This window comes from Leptonychotes weddellii, chromosome 2, assembly GCF_054177405.1.
Source record: "Leptonychotes weddellii isolate Sample4059 chromosome 2, ASM5417740v2, whole genome shotgun sequence".
Taxonomy (NCBI): Eukaryota; Metazoa; Chordata; class Mammalia; order Carnivora; family Phocidae; genus Leptonychotes; species Leptonychotes weddellii.
The window spans coordinates 139,224,033-139,242,698 of NC_138370.1; the positions used below are offsets into that span (position 1 = coordinate 139,224,033).

Here is an 18,666-nt window from a genome sequence, read left to right on the forward strand (position 1 = left end):
TCAGTTGCCACTGTACCTATTTTGTTCTTTTTGCTCTTGTAGAATCATGGTCATAAAGTGAGAAAGGGCACACTTGAAATGTTTATTCTCCCATCTTTGTCTGTCAAGCAACTCTCTTAAAGTCTAGCACCATGTCCTAAATCTTCTAGAATGACTAGTCCTGATGTTTCCTAGGTTAAAAAGCATTTGGACTAAATAACTAGCCCCTACTCAGACCCAATATAAATGTATATGTGATAGGAAGGTGTCATAAATCAAGAAGGGGAGAGAGCCCTAATGGTCAAATAAAGATGCTGAAAGAACACCATTTAGTATTTAAAGAAAAATAAACTTACATCTTCTCATCACATATCACAGATGAAATCAAGGACAGCACTTTAATAACCACACCGTATTTTTAACTAAACAACAGATTTAACTCCTAGCAAACTTCTATAGAGGGGGCAGCAGTTTTCTAGGCTTTTTAGGAACAACAGAAGAGAAAAAAAAAATCATAAAATCATAAAAATCCTAAGAATCTGAATACATAAGCATTTTTAAATGTCTATACACTAAAATTTAGTAGGAAAAAGAACATGAAAATATAGATGGAAAAGTATTTAAACTAGTAATTAAAATAAGGCTTCACTTTTCACTTATTAAAAATAGCAAAACTTCAATAAAGCTGCTAAAAAATAAAGTATATCCATCCTATGGAAAAACAGCAAAACTAATTTGAAAGAAACTCAATAATTTTGCAAGTGTGGTAAAAGTGGAATGCTGAATTACACACTGTAAATTGGCACAACTCTTTCAGAAAGCATTTAGCAATATAGATTTTCTATAATTATCTATTCTCCCATTTAACCCTGTAATTCCCATTTGAGAACTCTTCTCAGTGGATAGCTACATACAAAAAGAATGGCTATCTACCCTCAACATACTAATTTTTTAAATCAGAGAACTGCTTAATAAAGCAGCCCTCAGAAATGGTTATATAATAATAATATAAGGAAGAGCCTGAAAAAAAAAGTAATAAAATAACTGCCAATATAATTTTTATAGCCACCATTTATGCAATGTTTACTAGGGGCCAAGAACTGCCCTAAGTACTTTAGCATACACTTAAATTAGTAATAATGACAGATATTTAATTTTATTAACAATACTGAAAGAGAAAGCTTGTAACTAATTTATAGATGAAAAATTTCCAGTCCTGAAAAGCTAAACAGCTAGCTACCCAAAGGCAGAGCCCAGATCTGAACACAGGTTTGTGAGAAGCAAGGCTGGCCTCTTCATATACCCTAGATTCGCTATATACTTTCAGTAAGAGAGAAAGAATAAAATCATCTGTATAGGGGTGCCCGGGTGGCTCAGTGGGTTAAGCATCTGTCTTCGGCTCAGGTCATGATCCCAGGGTCCTGGGATCGAGTCCCGCATCGGGTTCCTTGCTCAGAGGGGATCCTGCTTCTGCCCCTCCCCTCTGCTCATGCTCTGTCCCTCTCTCAAATAAGTTAAGTAGAATCTTAAAAAAAAAAAAATCCTATGTATAACTGAAAGCCTGCTGCGTACAAAAATATAAGCAATATACCAAATCTTAAAAACAGTTATATCACATTAGTGAGATTATGGAAGACTTTTCATTTTATTCTTCCATTTCTTTTTCAAAATTAAAGAATTATAAAATTTAAAATTGTTATATTTTTGGCACCACTTGGTTGAGTATATTAAGGTCTCACATGAGTTGTCTTTCTAGTATTTAATGCCCTTTAGTTTCCTATAGATTCAGAATAAAAGGAGTCCAACTACACCAATGGAAAAGGATCTGAGACAGGTGAGAATAAAAAATCATCCAGATAAAAGTTAGAGATGGAAACCAACACCCTGGTTCTAATACCTGCATCATAAATGAAACTCCTCCTGCCATTTTTAAGCAAATTTAGGTTAATTTTGAGGGAATAAATGTTTCATCTGAATGCTACATTACACTTTCAGGTTCTTAAGGTCCTAAATTCCAAGATACCACACAATGCAAAACACTCTAATATTACAGACAACAATATTTGCATTGAAATGAATTCTCTCATCATCACCACATATAAAATACTTAGGTTCCTCCTGAGTTTTCTAGAGTCCTTTGGCTCAATATATTTTTATGTCCTATAGTGGAATAGAGCTTCAAATTCATGAAGTGTAAGAATGATTAGGATCAAAGAACCCCATCAGAGTTGTTTTAACATAAGGTATGATCTTTTTCAGGTTCTTCTGCATTAAGAAATTGGTGATGCATTAACATTTAATCAAGTACAAACACTATGCCAGGCACTTCTAGAAAATCTATTGCCTTTTCTCCTCTCTGCAGCCTCTGGAGTTAGAGGCTGTGTTTCTCAGAAGAGGAAATGCAGGCAGAGGTCAAGGAGAGTGCCTTCGAAAGGTAGGTGGCACAACCCCGACTGAAAACCAGGTGGGGACCATCCCCAAGCCTCCCACCCCCAGCCCCCAAAGAAATTACTTTTCTCTTTGTCTCCTCCTATTCTTGTCCTACCCCAACCCATCCCGAAACAATACAAAACCAGATTCAGGTTTCCCAGCCACAAGTCCTTCCAGTTACACAGTTATATTCTTGGAAATTGATGAATGGGTTTTAAAAATCTGATTACATACAATAATATGCTCAAAACATCCTTACTAATTGCTTTCTGGAGCTGAAGCTGATATATCAACATGCTCCCTAATCAACTTAGCAAATTAGCACTTATGGAGTTTAATATTTTAAAAGCATAGCTTTCTATTCAAATTAATAAATGGTTCACAATCACGTTTAGGAAAGAAGTAAGACTCTTTCTGCACGCTGACTCTGTAATTGCAAGGAAAGGGTGTTTTCCACGTTTAGCCTGGTGAGAGGCTTTCCATTACGACATGGGCAGAAATGCCAAAATTCTATGAGATTATTGCGGGATAAATCACAGACCTCTAACACTGCTTCATAAATTATTGAAGAAACATGGGGGAAAGAGGAGAAATGAAAACAAATATCACACATCATTTTATTATTGCTCATGATGAAGAAATTTGCCACCCTACAAGTACAGAATCAAAGTCAAGCACTAAGACTATAATTGCATTTAAAAGGCAAGAAAACAGATGAAATTCAAACAATACTCAAAAGACAAAAAATGCGTAATTTAAAAATTATTATTATTTCCAGTAAATCAAAAACATCCAGTACATTCACTAGGTTCTGCTCTCATTAAGTAGACCTTGGAAAGTAAGTAAGTAGTGAGATTTCCAGAGTAGGGAAGAAAAGGCTAAATGGATTGTGCATACCAGGTATGATGGGGTTAGGATTCTAGGGAACCATGATCCGGTTTATGCTGTGTAGAACCAATGAGTCAGGTCCCAGTGGATCTCCTTCCTGAAGGTTTATGCTACGGCCTATAAAGTTGGAGGACGGGGTAAAGTGGGGGCTGTACTAGGAAGAAGCAGCCCAATTCAGCCCTTCCTGCAACAAATGAACTAGCCCCATGAATGGTAAAAAGATAAACCAAAGGCTCAGGGGCCTCCCTAAAAGATTCAGAGAAATACTTTAGGCTCTCAGCATCTGCACTCCTCCATACAGCAAGCCTACGATCCATTTCCAAGCTCAAGTCATTCAGCAAGGCCTAGAATTTTTGAAAAAGTTCCACTTAACATTTTGTTTGGTAGGGAGGGCAGGGTGGACAGCAGAAAATGACCCATTTAAACAACTTCGGTTACAGCCTACCACTTCCCCTTTATTAAAACTGGTAGAATTTGCTGTTGGGCTCTAGTTGGAAAAGGAGACAATGATCATTTTCATTCATTCATTCATTCGTGTGGTGACAAATTTCTAGTCATCGCTTCAACATTCTATTAACATAAAAAGGCAACTATCTAGCAATTTCTTCTTTCACTACTGTCAGTAATTTATACATTCCCATAGAGAGATTTACCGACAACTTCCAAGGTGGTTGTGACATTCGCTGATCCGAAAGTATTATTGGCGTAACACATGAACACTCCAGAATCATTAACTCTTGCTGAGCTGATAGTCAATCTTTCCTGACGTACAAAATTGAAGTCACCCTGATGCCAACTATTACTCTGAGTCTGTGCATTAGTCTGCTGGTTTCAGGAGAGAGGAAAAAAAAAAAAAAAAAATCAAAGATTACCATAAAATTTAGATTCAGGATCTTTCCTAAATTAAAAATAGCAGCAATTAACTTCTCCATATTAACATTCATTATACGCTCCTTAAGTAAGAATAATAAAGCATCATGACAAGTCTGTCATTGGAACACTTCATAGTACGGGATTATATTGAAAGATAGTCATTATTAATGATTGGAAAAAACATGAAAATTCATTTCATAATAACCGCAGCATGCATAATTCCAAATTCTCTGCGGCACTATTTTTTTTTTAGCAGTGCCAAATTTTTAAAAGTTACTATATAAGAAATATTACAGAATACTGATATTTTACATTGAGTCAGCATAGTGAGGTCATGTCGGTATCTCTTGCTACACTTTTTTTTTTATTCTATATCCCCGCGATCGAAAGAAAACACCTCGCTAATAATAATACTCTATTTTATTAACATTTATATTATTTTCATGAAGAAAAATTGAGTCACAATGTCTAAAACTCACTTGGAAATTCATCCTACAGCTCTTACCCAGCGGAATTTTGGCAACTATTAAGAGGGGTTCCAAAGTATGTGAGCCATGTTAAGATCAAGCCCCAAATTATTTAAGCATGAGTGAAAGAGAAAAAGTTGCAAATTTGCTCTTGTGATACCACCATTCTACATTCTACTCGTATGATTTGTCTGCAGACAAGACATGGAGAGATTTTTTTGTATGGAAAACATCATGGGAATAAAACAAACTACAGCCACTCTGAAAATATTAAAGGGAGTACCACATAGCTTTCTGCATCTTCCAAATTTTCTGTAATATGAACACATTCCTATTGAAAAAAATAACAACTAAAAAAAGTAAACAGGACCTGATACTGACATGGAATAGATCAAGGGTAATTTGCTGGCCAGGCTTTGGTGAACTATCAGCACTAGGATCACTCTGACATTATTGTAAATCAGAACAATCCTTACGGAAAGCAACTTAGCAGTTTGTTCATACCCCTGATCAATTCCAGCAAATTTATCTCAAGGAAATAACTCCTTTTTTTAAAAAAAGCTCCAAAATATTTATTGCAGAGAAATCTCAGGGATGACCCAAAGGTATACCAAGTATCAAAATTATAAATGTGAAAATAAGTAAAATGTTTATATTACTTAAAAGGCATAAATTGAATGTACCTTAAAACTGCAAACATGTGATAATACATATGCATGGGGGCAGAGAGAAAAGAAATATGAAAAAAAAAAAGTGGGCACTATAGCATTTATAAAGACCAGCCACATGAAGACTACTGAGCTCCTGGAATGCTTGAGGTCCAAACTGTGTTGTAAATATAAAATATGTCCCAGATTTTGAAAACATAGTATGAAAAAAGTAATGTAAAATAACCCATTGATACTTTTTATATTATTACATGATAATATTTTAGCTATATTAGGTTAAATAAAATGTATTACAATCAATTTTACTTTTACTCTGTCATGTGCCTACTAGAAAATGTTAAATTACATAGGAGGCTCACATTTTATTTCCATTGCACAGCCCTGCTACATGCGATGGTGGAATTATATCTGTTTCTCTTTTTTTTCCCTCATGCTATTATATTTTTGGAAATTTTTTTTTTTACATTAAAATGAGCATACATAAGAGCAGATTGCCAAAACTGAATGTTTTGAAATAAAAAGAAGAGAAACCTGCTTTGTTAAGTAACCGAGATTTTGAGCAAGTCAAGGACACCACTAATCTCAGCTTTTGTTTCTAAAAGGGAATGAGAGGGGCGCCTGGGTGGCTCGGTTGGTTAAGAGTTTGCCTTTGGCTCAGGTCATGAACTGGGGGTCCTAGGATGGAACCCCTATGTCAGGCTCCCTGCTCAGCGGGGAGTCTGTTTCTCCCTCTGCCTGTCCCCCTTGCTCTCTCTCTCTCTCTCAAATAAATAAATAAATAAATAAATAAATAAATAAATAAATAAATAAAATCTTTACATAAATAAATAAAAGGGAATGAGAAAGGTCTTTAAAGGCCTTTCCAGTTTGAAGCACAATGCAGAGATGAAGATACTCTCTTCCAAGAGATTCTTCTAATAATTGGCAGAAATCTGCCATTTTACTGCACAAGAGCAATGAGGAAGATGCAATAGCAGGGTGAGGTGACACTGTTTTGTCCTCTCCTAGTCCATCAGGTCACAGACATCTCTGCAAACGCAGAGTGACAATGGACAGGTAACATAAACACATTCTGGATTTTTGGTATGTCTTCCTTCTAGTTCTTGCAAGAGCCCAAGGGTCTACAATAGGGAGCTAAATAGGAACAATGAACACATCAGTGCGGGAAGGATTAGCTTGGTCCTAAGTGATTCAATACCAACACCTAACCCTGAAGACCATAATTCAGGATACTGTCAAATATCATAATAAAAAGTAAAAATACAAGGGTGTAGCAGGCATTAGAAAAGCTAACCAAGATTCGCAAGTGTTGAATCAACTCTAAGACTCTCTTAACATTTTAAAACAAATGACTGCAAAAACTCTAGAACAGTTATCCTAAATTTCACTGTGAGTTAAACTTATTCTAAATGGTCAGTATAAAATACCATGGATTTTTAAGATAATTTTGATAGTGCTAAGTATTCCAAATGAAGCCAAAGGATATCAACAAAAGATTTATGGATGAACCTTGGCATAGAGCCATGAGCCCCATCTGCAAGTCACACATTACATATTGTTTGCATGTGATTTGGTTTTCCTTAACCCTTGAGGTGCACACTGGGATTTCCCCAAAGAGCTCCCAACACTGAAGGCTTATCTTCCAGCGCCAGTGGATTAATTGGGAATGGCATGCGGGACTCCTGGGAAAAATGGTTCAGAACAAAACTGCCTGGGGCAATTTAATTTCTTATCGAAAAAAGGCTAATTTTCAAGTTATGCAGAGGCTCAAATACGCACATGGTCTAAAGTGTTCTCTCATCTGAAATCAAGGATTATAGAAAGCCAATTAATACAAGACTGTGTTCTATAAGGTTAGTCAAAAATTCGTACATAAGCTACTGTTTTTATTAAATTACATGATACGGAAACTAAAACTTGTTTCTCTGAGCCATTGGTTTGAAAGAACAAGTCTCTAGTACAATCCATTCTCCTAGTCAACGGCAGGTTTCATTAGCAAGGTATCATCCATCACAAGTCTACGTGAATACTATCGCAGTACTTTGCATTACGCTAATCACCATGGTTACTTATCTAGCAAAGAATTCTTTAAACAGGCATGAAATTGCCAATGTTAAATACAGAGCAGGAGGAGGAAGAGGAGGAAGAGGAGGAGGAGGAAAATATATTATTTCTTTTCTCCAATGTAATGAATATTTGTGTACTGAAGAAAAACCACCATGACAGCTAATTAACTAGATGGCCAAGATTATGCAAATAAAGATTATTGAATATTCAGTCGATGGAAATTTTAAAGTGAAATATTTGGGAAATTAGACATTTGAAAGACCTTGCTACTAATGTGTATTTAGAGAAAGAAAAAAAAAGAAACGTCATATAACCGGCTAAAATTTACTTAAGATATGCCTAACACAGCAGTTAAAATATAGTAGACATTCAATATGCATTTGTTAAATGAATGAGAACTTAAACATGTCCAAATGTTTCAGATTAAAGATAACCATTTTATTAATAGTGACTAAAACAAATAGAAAACCATTAGCAACTTGATCTCAGGTAACCAGCCTCAGAGGGGGGAAGTCAGATCAATACAAAAAGAAACCCATCTCTCAAATGGATAGGCCACTTTGTGGGAAAGGAAAGAGCTCCCTGGTTGGTTATCTGAGACTGTTTACTCTTTTATATATGGAAGAGAAAAAAAAAATCGACAACTTTTCCCACTATTTTAAATAATCTGGCCTGCATAGTTTTAACAGTCTTAAAAGTCAAAGGACTTAACGCGGTTAATCAGAAGTTTTCTTAAAAATTTCCCTGTGAAAGTCAAAGAAACAGCACGTGGTAATAACAGGAGTCTCAAGTTCTCTCTTCGATTTTCTCAAAATAAACTGACAAAATGACAGGCGTTTGTCACGAATAATGAATGTACACACCCACATATGGTGTTACGAAAGGGAGCATCAAGACACACGCCCAGACACAGCCCCACCTCACACAGACGCTCCAGCTGAGCCTCCCCAGGACAATGAATAGACTGGTTTAAGGGAAAACCTTCCAATCTCCCCACGTGGCAAGAACGATGTATCGAGAAAAACAAAGGCAACAAGCCACTCAACTCACCTGGCTGTTTTCCTTGATCCACATGGAGTCCACAGAACTAGACACATCCTTTACCAAGCACATCACAGAGAATTCTTCCCCTTCCCTAAGAAGAGAGCTTGCTTTGGACACCGACACAACCGGGACAGCTCTGATGGCTAGAAGAAACAGAAACGGGGCCCTCAAATCACGTGCTCTACGATCCTGGACCATTTTCACTTACCACATTTCCGCAAATGCACACACCTTACTGGTGGTCTTTCAAATAAGGTATCAAGTGTGGCACTAACCGGTCTGCATTACTTGCAGATCTGAAGATGTCAGCAATTAAATCTGGCATCCTTCAAACAAATTCGTCAGCATCGAGTGAAAACGACAGGAATGTCTGCATTAGATGATAATGCTGCTGGACAACGCTATTTTGAAATAGGGAGAAACCCTGGCATAGAGAAACGGCTTTAATCTTTACCTCACACAACCTTGATGGTCTCATGAGGACGTGACCTACGACTAATCATATTCTTTTCACCAAACAGACATCTTTCCCATGTGCCATAATAATAACCTCTTGCTCATTTCTGAAAATCTCCATTTTGTTTTATTTTTAAAGATTTATTTATTTATTTATTTGAGAAAGAGAGAGCGCATGAGAGGGGGGAGGGCCAGAGGGAGAAGCAGACTCCCCGCTGAGCAGGGAGCCCAATGCGGGACTCGATCCCGGGACTCCAGGATCATGACCTGAGCCGAAGGCAGTCGCTTAACCAACTGAGCCACCCAGGCGCCCCTGATAATCTCCATTTTTTAAATAATCAAGCTTTCCTTAATCCCAATGAGCATACTTTTTCAAAAGCCTTCAAAAAAAACTACTCGGTAGCTGTATGCCAACTGGTGTTGAATCTGATGATCTCGGAGATACAAAATCTAGACATCTTCCAGCTATGAAAATAATCTACATAATGCCCCCATAATAACAAGGTCCATACTCAGCTGGTACTTTCCTCTTCAGATTGGGAATAGCTTGGGAATGCATTAAAATCAAATCATGGAGGAGAAAGTCAATCCCTCTATCAATAGTCAATCGAGGAGTGAACCATGTATATGCTAATCTTTTCAAACAGCCGAAGGGAAGCCTCCCAGTGAGGTTCTCCTGGAAGGAACACCTCATGCAGTTATGACTCTGCGTGTCCTGAGGTCGGTTTTCACAGCTGTCCCCGGTGTGGTCTGAACGCCAGTCTCCGCTAGACGTGGCCGTGGACTGGTGGTGGGGGTGGACTGGTGGTGGGGGCTGGGGGCTACGAAACGAAGAATTCACAAGCAGCTGATGGGAGCTGGGAGCTGGGAGCTGGGGCAAGTGATGAAGGGCCAGCTGCCTGACTGCCGATACTAAAATGCACCCGGGAGAAGAGAGAAGGCGCCTCTCCCTCGACGGAGGCGCCGCCTCCCAGCGGAAAGAGAGAAAGGGCCCCTACCTGCCCTCACTTTCAGGGTGAATTTCGTTGACAGCACGGACTTGCCCTTCTGGTCTGCAGAGCAGTGTAAGCAGAGCCGGTGATACTCCCGCTTCACGTGTCTGATCGTGATGCCAGCCTTGGGATCAGTGACAAACGTCAAGTCCTTGGGAAGAGGTTTCCCCTCACACCCCCTGAGGGAGTAATTGGTCACCTCGGGGTCTGTCAGAGGACAGCGGACCAGCGTATCATTGTCTTCTTTCCCATACAAGCGAAGGTCAATGAGGAAAAGCTGCGCTGGATCTAAAGCACATCAAAAAATCAGTAGTTCGAATGGCTGGTCACAGGTACTGAAAACATTTTTAAAAGATCTCAGAGGACTCTGATCTTTTTTTCTTTGCAAGCTAAAGTTGAATTCATCCAAGTAGTACTAATTAAGCAACAGTGAACATTTGTTAACCCCTTTCACGTGTCAAACACTAAGCTCAGACCATTATGCTTTATCTCATTTAATCCTCAAAACACTCCCATGTGATGGGCACTATCGTTACCATTTCAGAGATGAAGAAACCGAAGTCTGAAAAAAGTGACTCTCCTAAAAAGTGATACGGCCCAGAAAAGGCTGAGCATACCACAGTCCAGTGGATACAGACACAGTCCAACAGATACTGCAACTTGAGCTCTTAAAACTCTGAGGATATTTTATTACAATAGTTACTCTTCTTCTACAACAGGGAACACTCTAGGGAGGATGGGCCAAGACTAAGCCAGTGTGATGATACCTATTAGGGTTCTTCCTCTACCCCTCTCTGTGGGGGCCCCTTTCCAGAGCCCCCAGTCTCCAGGATCTTGCAGCTTCTGCATAAAATCTGCAAAACTATTAGCAGGCCACCCTGTACAAATGTCATGTGGGCCTCACCCTTCATATTCCTTGAAAGATATGTATAAACTTCTGGACATCAAATGAAGCCATATTCCCAAGGGGAGCTTATGAGTTTCAGGAATACTGTAGTAAGTATCATCCAAACCAGGACACTTGTGAGTGAAAGGGAGTGCTATTAAGAATTATGCCAGGACACCAGGTGTGGACTGGAAAGGCCTCAGGCAGACTGGGACCTCCTATAAGCAAAGACAAACCTCATTCTATATACACAATATACAGCCAACTCTGCTGTGTCAAGATAATACAGATAGATGGCTGGGCCAACAGATCATGTTTAAAATGTTTTTTAATTGTCCTTTCCACCTGGAATTCAGGTGTCTCACAAAAATCAATTTGACATCATTGAAATATACTTACCATTTAATTTTGGAAAAAAATTTTTTTTTTCCAGAGTGAATTATGCACCTCCCAGCTTAATTTGTTCTATGAGTAAAGTCCCTCATGATGGCAGAACTAAGATCCAAGGCCATCGCTGGTTATTTTCCCATCTACTCTTTCAGTTGCTTAACGTTAGCTCCTACAATGCCCCGATTTCCTTCATGGCTGTAACATAACTTACTTAAGTATCCAAACATCTTAAATCAGTAATAATTCAGTGGAGTGCTAAGTTACTGAGCAAGACTTCCCTTCTAAAGAAAATCCATGAACTCTGCGAGACTGACTTGGCTAATTCAGCCGTTTTCCCCATTTAGCAGTGGTCTACCCACTGTGTTAATATGCAGAATGATACTTCATGACCACCTGGAAATTCCAGAGTACCTTCTTGAACGTCAAAGAACAGCACCCAGGTTATCCCAACTATTATGGAACCATACCCCGAGGCTAAGCTGTGCCTTATCCATGTGTATTTTTCAGCTACCCACCTAGGAAAGAATAACAGATAAACTAAGGGGAGGCAGAGTCAATTTCCCAGCAACCTTCTTTATAGTGAACACTATGGGAGTCAACTTTATTAACCCTTGATAGAACTCGAATTTGCACAATTCTGTCTCCTGAACAACAATTACATGAGGACGACAGAGCTGATGATCTTATCCGAATGTTTCAGTGAGAAAATGAAACTCTAGAGCTTGCTCAGATCTGCCATCTAGGACAAATTTATTCACTATTCTTCCACAGTATCATGGGTGAGGACTCCTACGCTGGCCTGTTTCAATGATAGCTCCAGTCCAGGCACAAACTCAGGACCAGAACCCGGACACTAGTTCCCCTCCTATAACCTGCGTCAGTCTCTTAAAGCTTTAAGTACTTGTTTTTACATCAACAGAAAGATTCTTCCTGCCTCCCACTGTCAGCAAACCTCCTCTTGACAAGGATGTTAAAAGCACAAACACAGATGAATCACTGAGTTTATCATAGGAAATGGGGTACGGAAATCCAACGATCATATTTTTCTTCTGTTTCTAAGAGGTCACAGTTTTGTTTTTTGTTTTTCTTTTTTTTTTTAATGAAACAACTAACAACTATTAAGAACCTAAGAGGGGACATGGGGTGATTAGCTGACTGCATTATTTTTCTGGAATTTGCTCCCTAAAAGTGGGTCAGTTCTTTTGAAGTGTTGGTCTGTTTAGGACTTCAGAGGCCTTTAGTTTCCTGAAGTGTTTTTACTAAGTGGGAGTATCTAGGATCTCAAGGCATTAAAATGCAGCTTTCCCAAAGGGCCTAATTTATTCTCAGGGTTTACTCACAGTGCCAGGACAAATGGGCTAACCATATTGTAATCTCATTAGGAAGAGTATTGCAGCCTTGCAGACCTTCAGCTGGAGTCATACCCATGGCCACGATGTATCAAAAGATGGGGGGAAACTAACAAAGAAAAATTTGTTTTAGGCATCTGAGACCCAGCCAGTAATATTTTCTCTCTGGCTCAGCCATCTATATGTCATCCATAATTAAGAACAGGATATTAAGTTCTCTAAAGCATAGCATGAAAGAAAGCCACACATTTACCTCTAACAAACACATAAATGGACCTGCTTAAACCATCTCTGTTGGTACACGTGTAATTGCCTGTGTTGGCGGCCTCGGCTTTCTCTGTGATCCATTCATTGCGTGTGTTCTCACTCAATTGACCCGGGGTCTCAAAAGTCCATTTGACAAATCCTGGATCGGTGCATAACAGCCTAATCTCGTCGCCAACACTGACTATTAACTCTGATTTTGCTGGGTGGATGGATGGTAGAGACAGTTCCCCTGGACTCACAGATGGTTGAGAAGAGCCTGCCAAGAAAAATAAGAATCGTGTTGAGTATGATCTTTTTCCTTGGCGAAATAAAGCATTTCTTCCAATATTGATTTCCATCTTCTGTGTGCTCTACAATAAAAATAGGACAAAGCTGCCCTGCTATTTATAGTTAGAAAGAGTTCTGTTTAAAGTTTCTTAAGTTCGGCAGCAGCTCTTTCTGCCCACGGGTCCTGTCCCTGTGCTTTAATAAAACCACCATTTTGCACCCCCCAAAAAATAAATAAATAAATAAATAAATAAAATAAAGTTTCTTAAGTTCATCTAGAAAATCATCTTCTGCAACTCTCAATTAATCCTGAGGGTCACACTTGGTATGCGAGCCATACTTGTGGGATGTCATGGCCTTCCCTGGGTTAAACACACAGCTGGGTCAAGTTTCTACTCTGAATATGGACCATCGCAATGGTAGTGACATGCTGACACCCAGCTTAAAACAACAAAAACAAAACCCCATGCTATAAAAAACAAAACACAACAAAAACACAACAACAACAACAACCACCACCACACACTGGCCAGTTACTCTTCTGGCAAAATGTACATGACCGTGACATAGCTTGGCTATGAATTCAGTTATGTGTATGCAATTCTCCTTATATGGTGATGTTCATCAAAAGGAGACCGATTTAAGAGTTTCAAACAATAAGGCAGAACACAAAAATCCCATTTTAAAGATCAGACCATGAGCTATTTCATGACATAGGTGGGGTTGCTGCCTAATCAAACTAATGCCGAGACAGGTTTCCTAGTTTAAAGACGCAAACTTTAGACTCTGAACATGAAACTTGAACCTCAGAAAATTCACGGCAGCCAATTCATTCATTCGTTCATCCATCTGTTGCATGAACGCAAATATCTGTTCATTAATGATGATCTGCAAAAGCTTCGAGCTTTTGTGAGTGCATGTAAGTGCAACACCAGGGTTGTTACACACACTCCAGAGTTTAAAGAACACACTGCTCATGTGTCAGAATTAAGTGAAATATAGGTACAAGTTTTAGCTTTAAGCTGAAGAAGAAGAAGAAGAAGTGGGCTGGACCTTGACCATATCAGAAAAGGTGAAAGAGAAGACAGACACGTGCCACGGACATATATACACCATAGGAAACATAAAGACCATGCAGAGACACTATATGTTTTTCGGTAAAAAAGTAACATGTGCAGTAAGATACCAGAGATCTTCTAGATTTGAGGAAATCTGTGAAGAGGTCTGGTCCTCAGGTAAGCAGAAGCAATGAGATCTACAGTAAAGGATCTGAGATGAAAGATGCATTCTAACTACCAGAGGAAAAACACATTAAAGGTTATAGTGTAATTAAAACTACAAAGCCTGACTCCCATATGACCTGGGTGAGCGAGTGGGAAGAAAGGGTCCCTGGGTAAGGTGGGCTAGAGCAACAGGGTCACAGAACTCCCCCTCTGGGGGTGGGGGGTGGGGGGTAGCTTTCTACCACTTCCGCAGGGTCACAGGCGAAATGGGTATCCATCCCCTCCACACTCATACAAGGTCGGAGACAAGAAGTGACCTGAGTTCTGAAGGAGGAGTAAAAGGCAAAAGCAGCAAGTGAGCCACGCCAGGAAGCTCTCCACAAGTCTGGCAGGACTGGGGATGCGGAGACATGAGCAGAAACAGATGGGGACAGGAGGGGCAAGTGCCCTGCTCCCAGGGCATACCTGGCCAGTGGACGCCCTTCTCCTCACCTCATGGCCTGCATTGCAGATGGTGGAGGAAGAGCAAAAATGTGTGAAGTGAAAAGAAAGGATCAGACAGTCAAGGGTGAGGGCTTGTGGAAAAAAGAGGAATGCACAGAGTACCAATCTTGGAGAGCTCTTCCAGCTCAGAGGGTATAGATTTGAGACTTAAAAATCAAACAAAAATGAACAAGCACCAACAGCAACAAAAAACCACCACCACGAAGGAAGGGAGGGAGAGGGGAGCTCAAGAGGGAAGAAGGTTTCAAAGAAAAGGTGGTGGGTCCGAGGGCAGATGCTGAGCAAGATCAAGGGAATGAACAACAAAAGTGAAGGGAATGAACCGACTACATTTGTTGAGAAAGAGACAGCAGGAAACCCAAGAGTACAATTTCAGGTGAGTGGGAATTTCTGTATGCTCCGAGGTTAAAGGCTCTATGTAGAGACCTCTCTTTGAGGAGCGAAGACACCAGAGGGCAGAGAAAAAGACCTGCAGTCTAACGAGGTTAAAAGTTACAAAAGAGACCTGTTGACATGTGAAGATAGGGGGAGGAGAATCTGTGGAGAGGGACAGACCAAAGATGCTCTAAAGAGGCATGGAAACTCTCCCCTGCAGGTGCAGAGATGACTGGTCTCAATTTCAATTTGTTACCCAGACAGATACTGCATCTGGGCACCTTCTGACCATGGCTTCAATCGCAGCTCCACGAGGTCATGCCAAATACAACCCAGACTGAAGACCCTCAGCAAACCTCAAGTCGCAGGAGGTAACAACAAGGTTGATGACAATCATCAAATGTTATTAAGCACCAACAACGTAAGAAGTACTATAGACAAGACCATCCGTCCCCACTGAGGCTCAGCATCTAAATGGTGGGGCCAGAATATGGAAACAAAGTGCCTGGGATTGTTTTTAAAGTCAAATAATGGAAACGGGCACAGCAATAATTGGAGACACTATTATTTCAATTATTAATCCCCTTTTAAAAAAAGGAGTAGTTCTAGCGAATAGGGACGTTGACAGAAAATTTAATCCAAAAATTCTTCAAGAATTTATATCGCAATATACTTCAATCAATCTGGCTTTCTCAGGAGTGCATATGTAGACAGGACAATCCAGCTGAATAAATATTGCTGACTTCCGGAGACCTACCGTGCCAATGGAAGAAGCGTGACGAAGGCAGGCCACTCAACTTCTGTGCCCAAGTTTCCAGATCCGGAAAATGATAAAAATACCCTCATCTCCTGAGTTCTTATGGGAATCAGATGTGACAAATACACACAAGGAGCTTAACACAGGACAGGGCACTTTGAATAGATGTGGGCTATTACAATGAGGCAGTGAAGCATACTCGGGAAGAGCTTGGCTCTTGAGTCAAAACTCTAGATTTGCATCCTGGCTCTGCCAAGGAGTAAGCGTGTGATCCTCAGGCAAGTTACCAATCAACTGTGCCTTGGTCTCCTCATTTGCAAAGTCGGGGCAGTAGCAGAACTTACTTCATAAAGCTACTATACAAAGCACTCAGAACTGTCTGGGGGCACACAGAAAATACATAGTAAATGTTAGACACAATTATTCTAAAAACAGAACCTCTTATCACCCCTCCAGTCAGTCCTGACTTACTCACTTCCTATGAATATACACGGTTCCCTCATTTCCCAAACGGGTTCCCGCCTGACTTCTGCCTCCTTGGCAGCAAATCCTAGCAGTCTTTCCTTTGGAGCCTCTGCCTCTCATCCTTGTCTGCCTTTCCACTCCTGCTGCCCCACCCCAGACTAGCCACTTACAGATAACATCCTCTCCTAAAAGATCTCCGTGCTTCCAGGCACCCCACTCCCAACTCATCAGACCTCATAGCCCTGAGATCCGCCAGCCTAAAAAACAACCATCTTTCAACAACCCCACTCCCAGCCTCAAAAACCCTACCAGAGGTGGCAGCAGCTAACACTGACATCGTGTACAGCTTACAAAGCACTGGGACGGGACTAATTTCTAGCGGCTTCCTCTGGACCCTTACCTGCCTCGCCAGTAAGACAGATTCTTAGGCTGGCTGGCTAAGGAGCCTGTAAGCAGCTCCATTCCTTCCTAGGCCCATCGTTCTGCCCGTGTCCCCAGAACACACCTACCCCACCAATTCACCTTCTTGCCATGTGGAAAGCCCTGCTTTTCATGGGTGTTGGTCCCTAACCACGATCACCTGTCCTCACTAACTCCGTCCAACACGTCCAGCCCCATCACCCATCCTTCTGTACTGATACGTGTGGTCTAAATCTAGGGCTTACCTCCTCCATCTACTCCAAGGATCTTAAATTGTACTTTTCCCCTGGCAAGGTCATAAAAACATTCCCTTCGATCCCTGAACACAGAGAAGATCGGAGGAGGGACAGGTTAGGTTCCTCAACACCCAGCCCCTATAACGGGTCTCAACAGTCCACTGGGCTATCCACGAAAGAGGACAGAAGTCATTTCTGCTGCACCACCAAGGGAGTGGTTCCATTTATCCATTAAGCTGCTATGGATACCTCCCAAAAGCAGCCTCCAAATTTGAGATCACTGGTTTCTGCTTTACTTCTAGGGTTTTAAAAAATAAAATTTTAAAATAATTGCCATCAGAAACATTAAGGGTTTTATTTGCAAAATAAATTATGTGTAAGTTCAACCCTCAAACTCACCCTATAAAATGAAAATAGAGCTTATATTAGAGCGGGACTCTGGGTATTATTCTTTTTTCTAAACTATCTTGAATGTTATTACAATGCTCTCACAATAAAAAAGACTAGAGATTCATATTAAAAGGTATGTACCTACCTTTATTATATTTAAAATTCAATACCAATAAGGTATTCCAACTGAGCTTTGAAATTGCTCTGAAATTACACATTTTGTTTATTTATTTATTTTTGAAATTACCATTTTAAAATGCATCTGGTACATAGCAAATTCTCAACAAATGTTTGCTGAATTGGGTTTTATCTACGTTGGGACTCTGCATTAGAAAATGTACTTCCCTAATTATGTTTGGCTAAGGCTAATTTAAAAGTTGTTTTCTATTCTCTGAACACATGTCAATTAATGAGCCAGAAAAAAAAGATGGCAAAACCTACCATTCTGGGGACCAACTACCATAGTGTATGATGGCTCTGGACTAGGAACTCCAGAAACAAAAAAAAATATTTTATATATTTATCCCAGGTACCTGGCTAAGTGCCAAACCTAGAAGGCAGTCCTTGCTCTCAAAGAACATAAATAAGGGAGAAAAGGAGCACTTATGAACAGTCCATAATGTTTCAAGATTTTAACAATATCAAGATAAAAGCCAACATACCCTCTATAACCTCTTCTGCTCGTGTAAAATTCAACCATACCCAAAAGAACTAAAAGCAGGTATTTGCACACCCATGTTCATAGCAGCACTGTCTACAATAACCAGAAGTGGAAACAACCCAAGTGCCCGTCGACAGGTCGACAGATCAACAGACAAAATGAGGCAGGCGAATGCAATGGAGTATCACTGAGCCATGACAAGGAAGGAAATTCTGACCTAGGCTACCACATCCATGAACTTCAAAACCATGATACTACCTGAAATAAGCCAGAAACAAAAGGACAAATGTGGTCTGGTTCTACTTACATGGGGCACCTAGAGTAGGCCAAGCCATAGAGACAGAGAGTAGAGTAAGATTACCAAGAGCTAGGCGGAGGGGGGAACGGGGAGTTAATGAGGTTAATGGGTACAGAATTTCCATGTGGGATGGTAAAAAAAATAAGAAGTTCTGAAAATGGACAGTGGTGATGGTTGCAACAACACTGTGAATGTACCTAACGGCACTGAATTGGACACTGAGAAATGGTACGTTTTATATTATGTGTATCCTGCCACAATAAAAAAAAACAACTCTAATACTAAACAAAACAACAATTCTTTTTTTTTTTTTT

General features: G+C 40.1%; 1 protein-coding gene across 4 annotated transcripts in view; it reads right to left on the reverse strand.

The window, feature by feature from the left end:
• Positions 1-18,666, reverse strand: part of KIT (KIT proto-oncogene, receptor tyrosine kinase) — an 82,794-nt gene that overhangs the window by 34,405 nt on the left and 29,723 nt on the right. For 2 of the 4 annotated variants that reach the window (XM_081812369.1, XM_081812367.1), the window contains exons 2-5: positions 12,743-13,012; positions 9,871-10,152; positions 8,423-8,559; positions 3,951-4,122 (exon numbers count right to left, since the gene is read on the reverse strand). In XM_081812369.1, the coding sequence (XP_081668495.1) occupies positions 3,951-4,122; positions 8,423-8,559; positions 9,871-10,152; positions 12,743-13,012 (861 nt within the window). The remainder of the gene's footprint in view (positions 1-3,950; positions 4,123-8,422; positions 8,560-9,870; positions 10,153-12,742; positions 13,013-18,666) is intronic. The other 2 variants (XM_081812370.1, XM_081812368.1) reach the window with 1 other exon arrangement.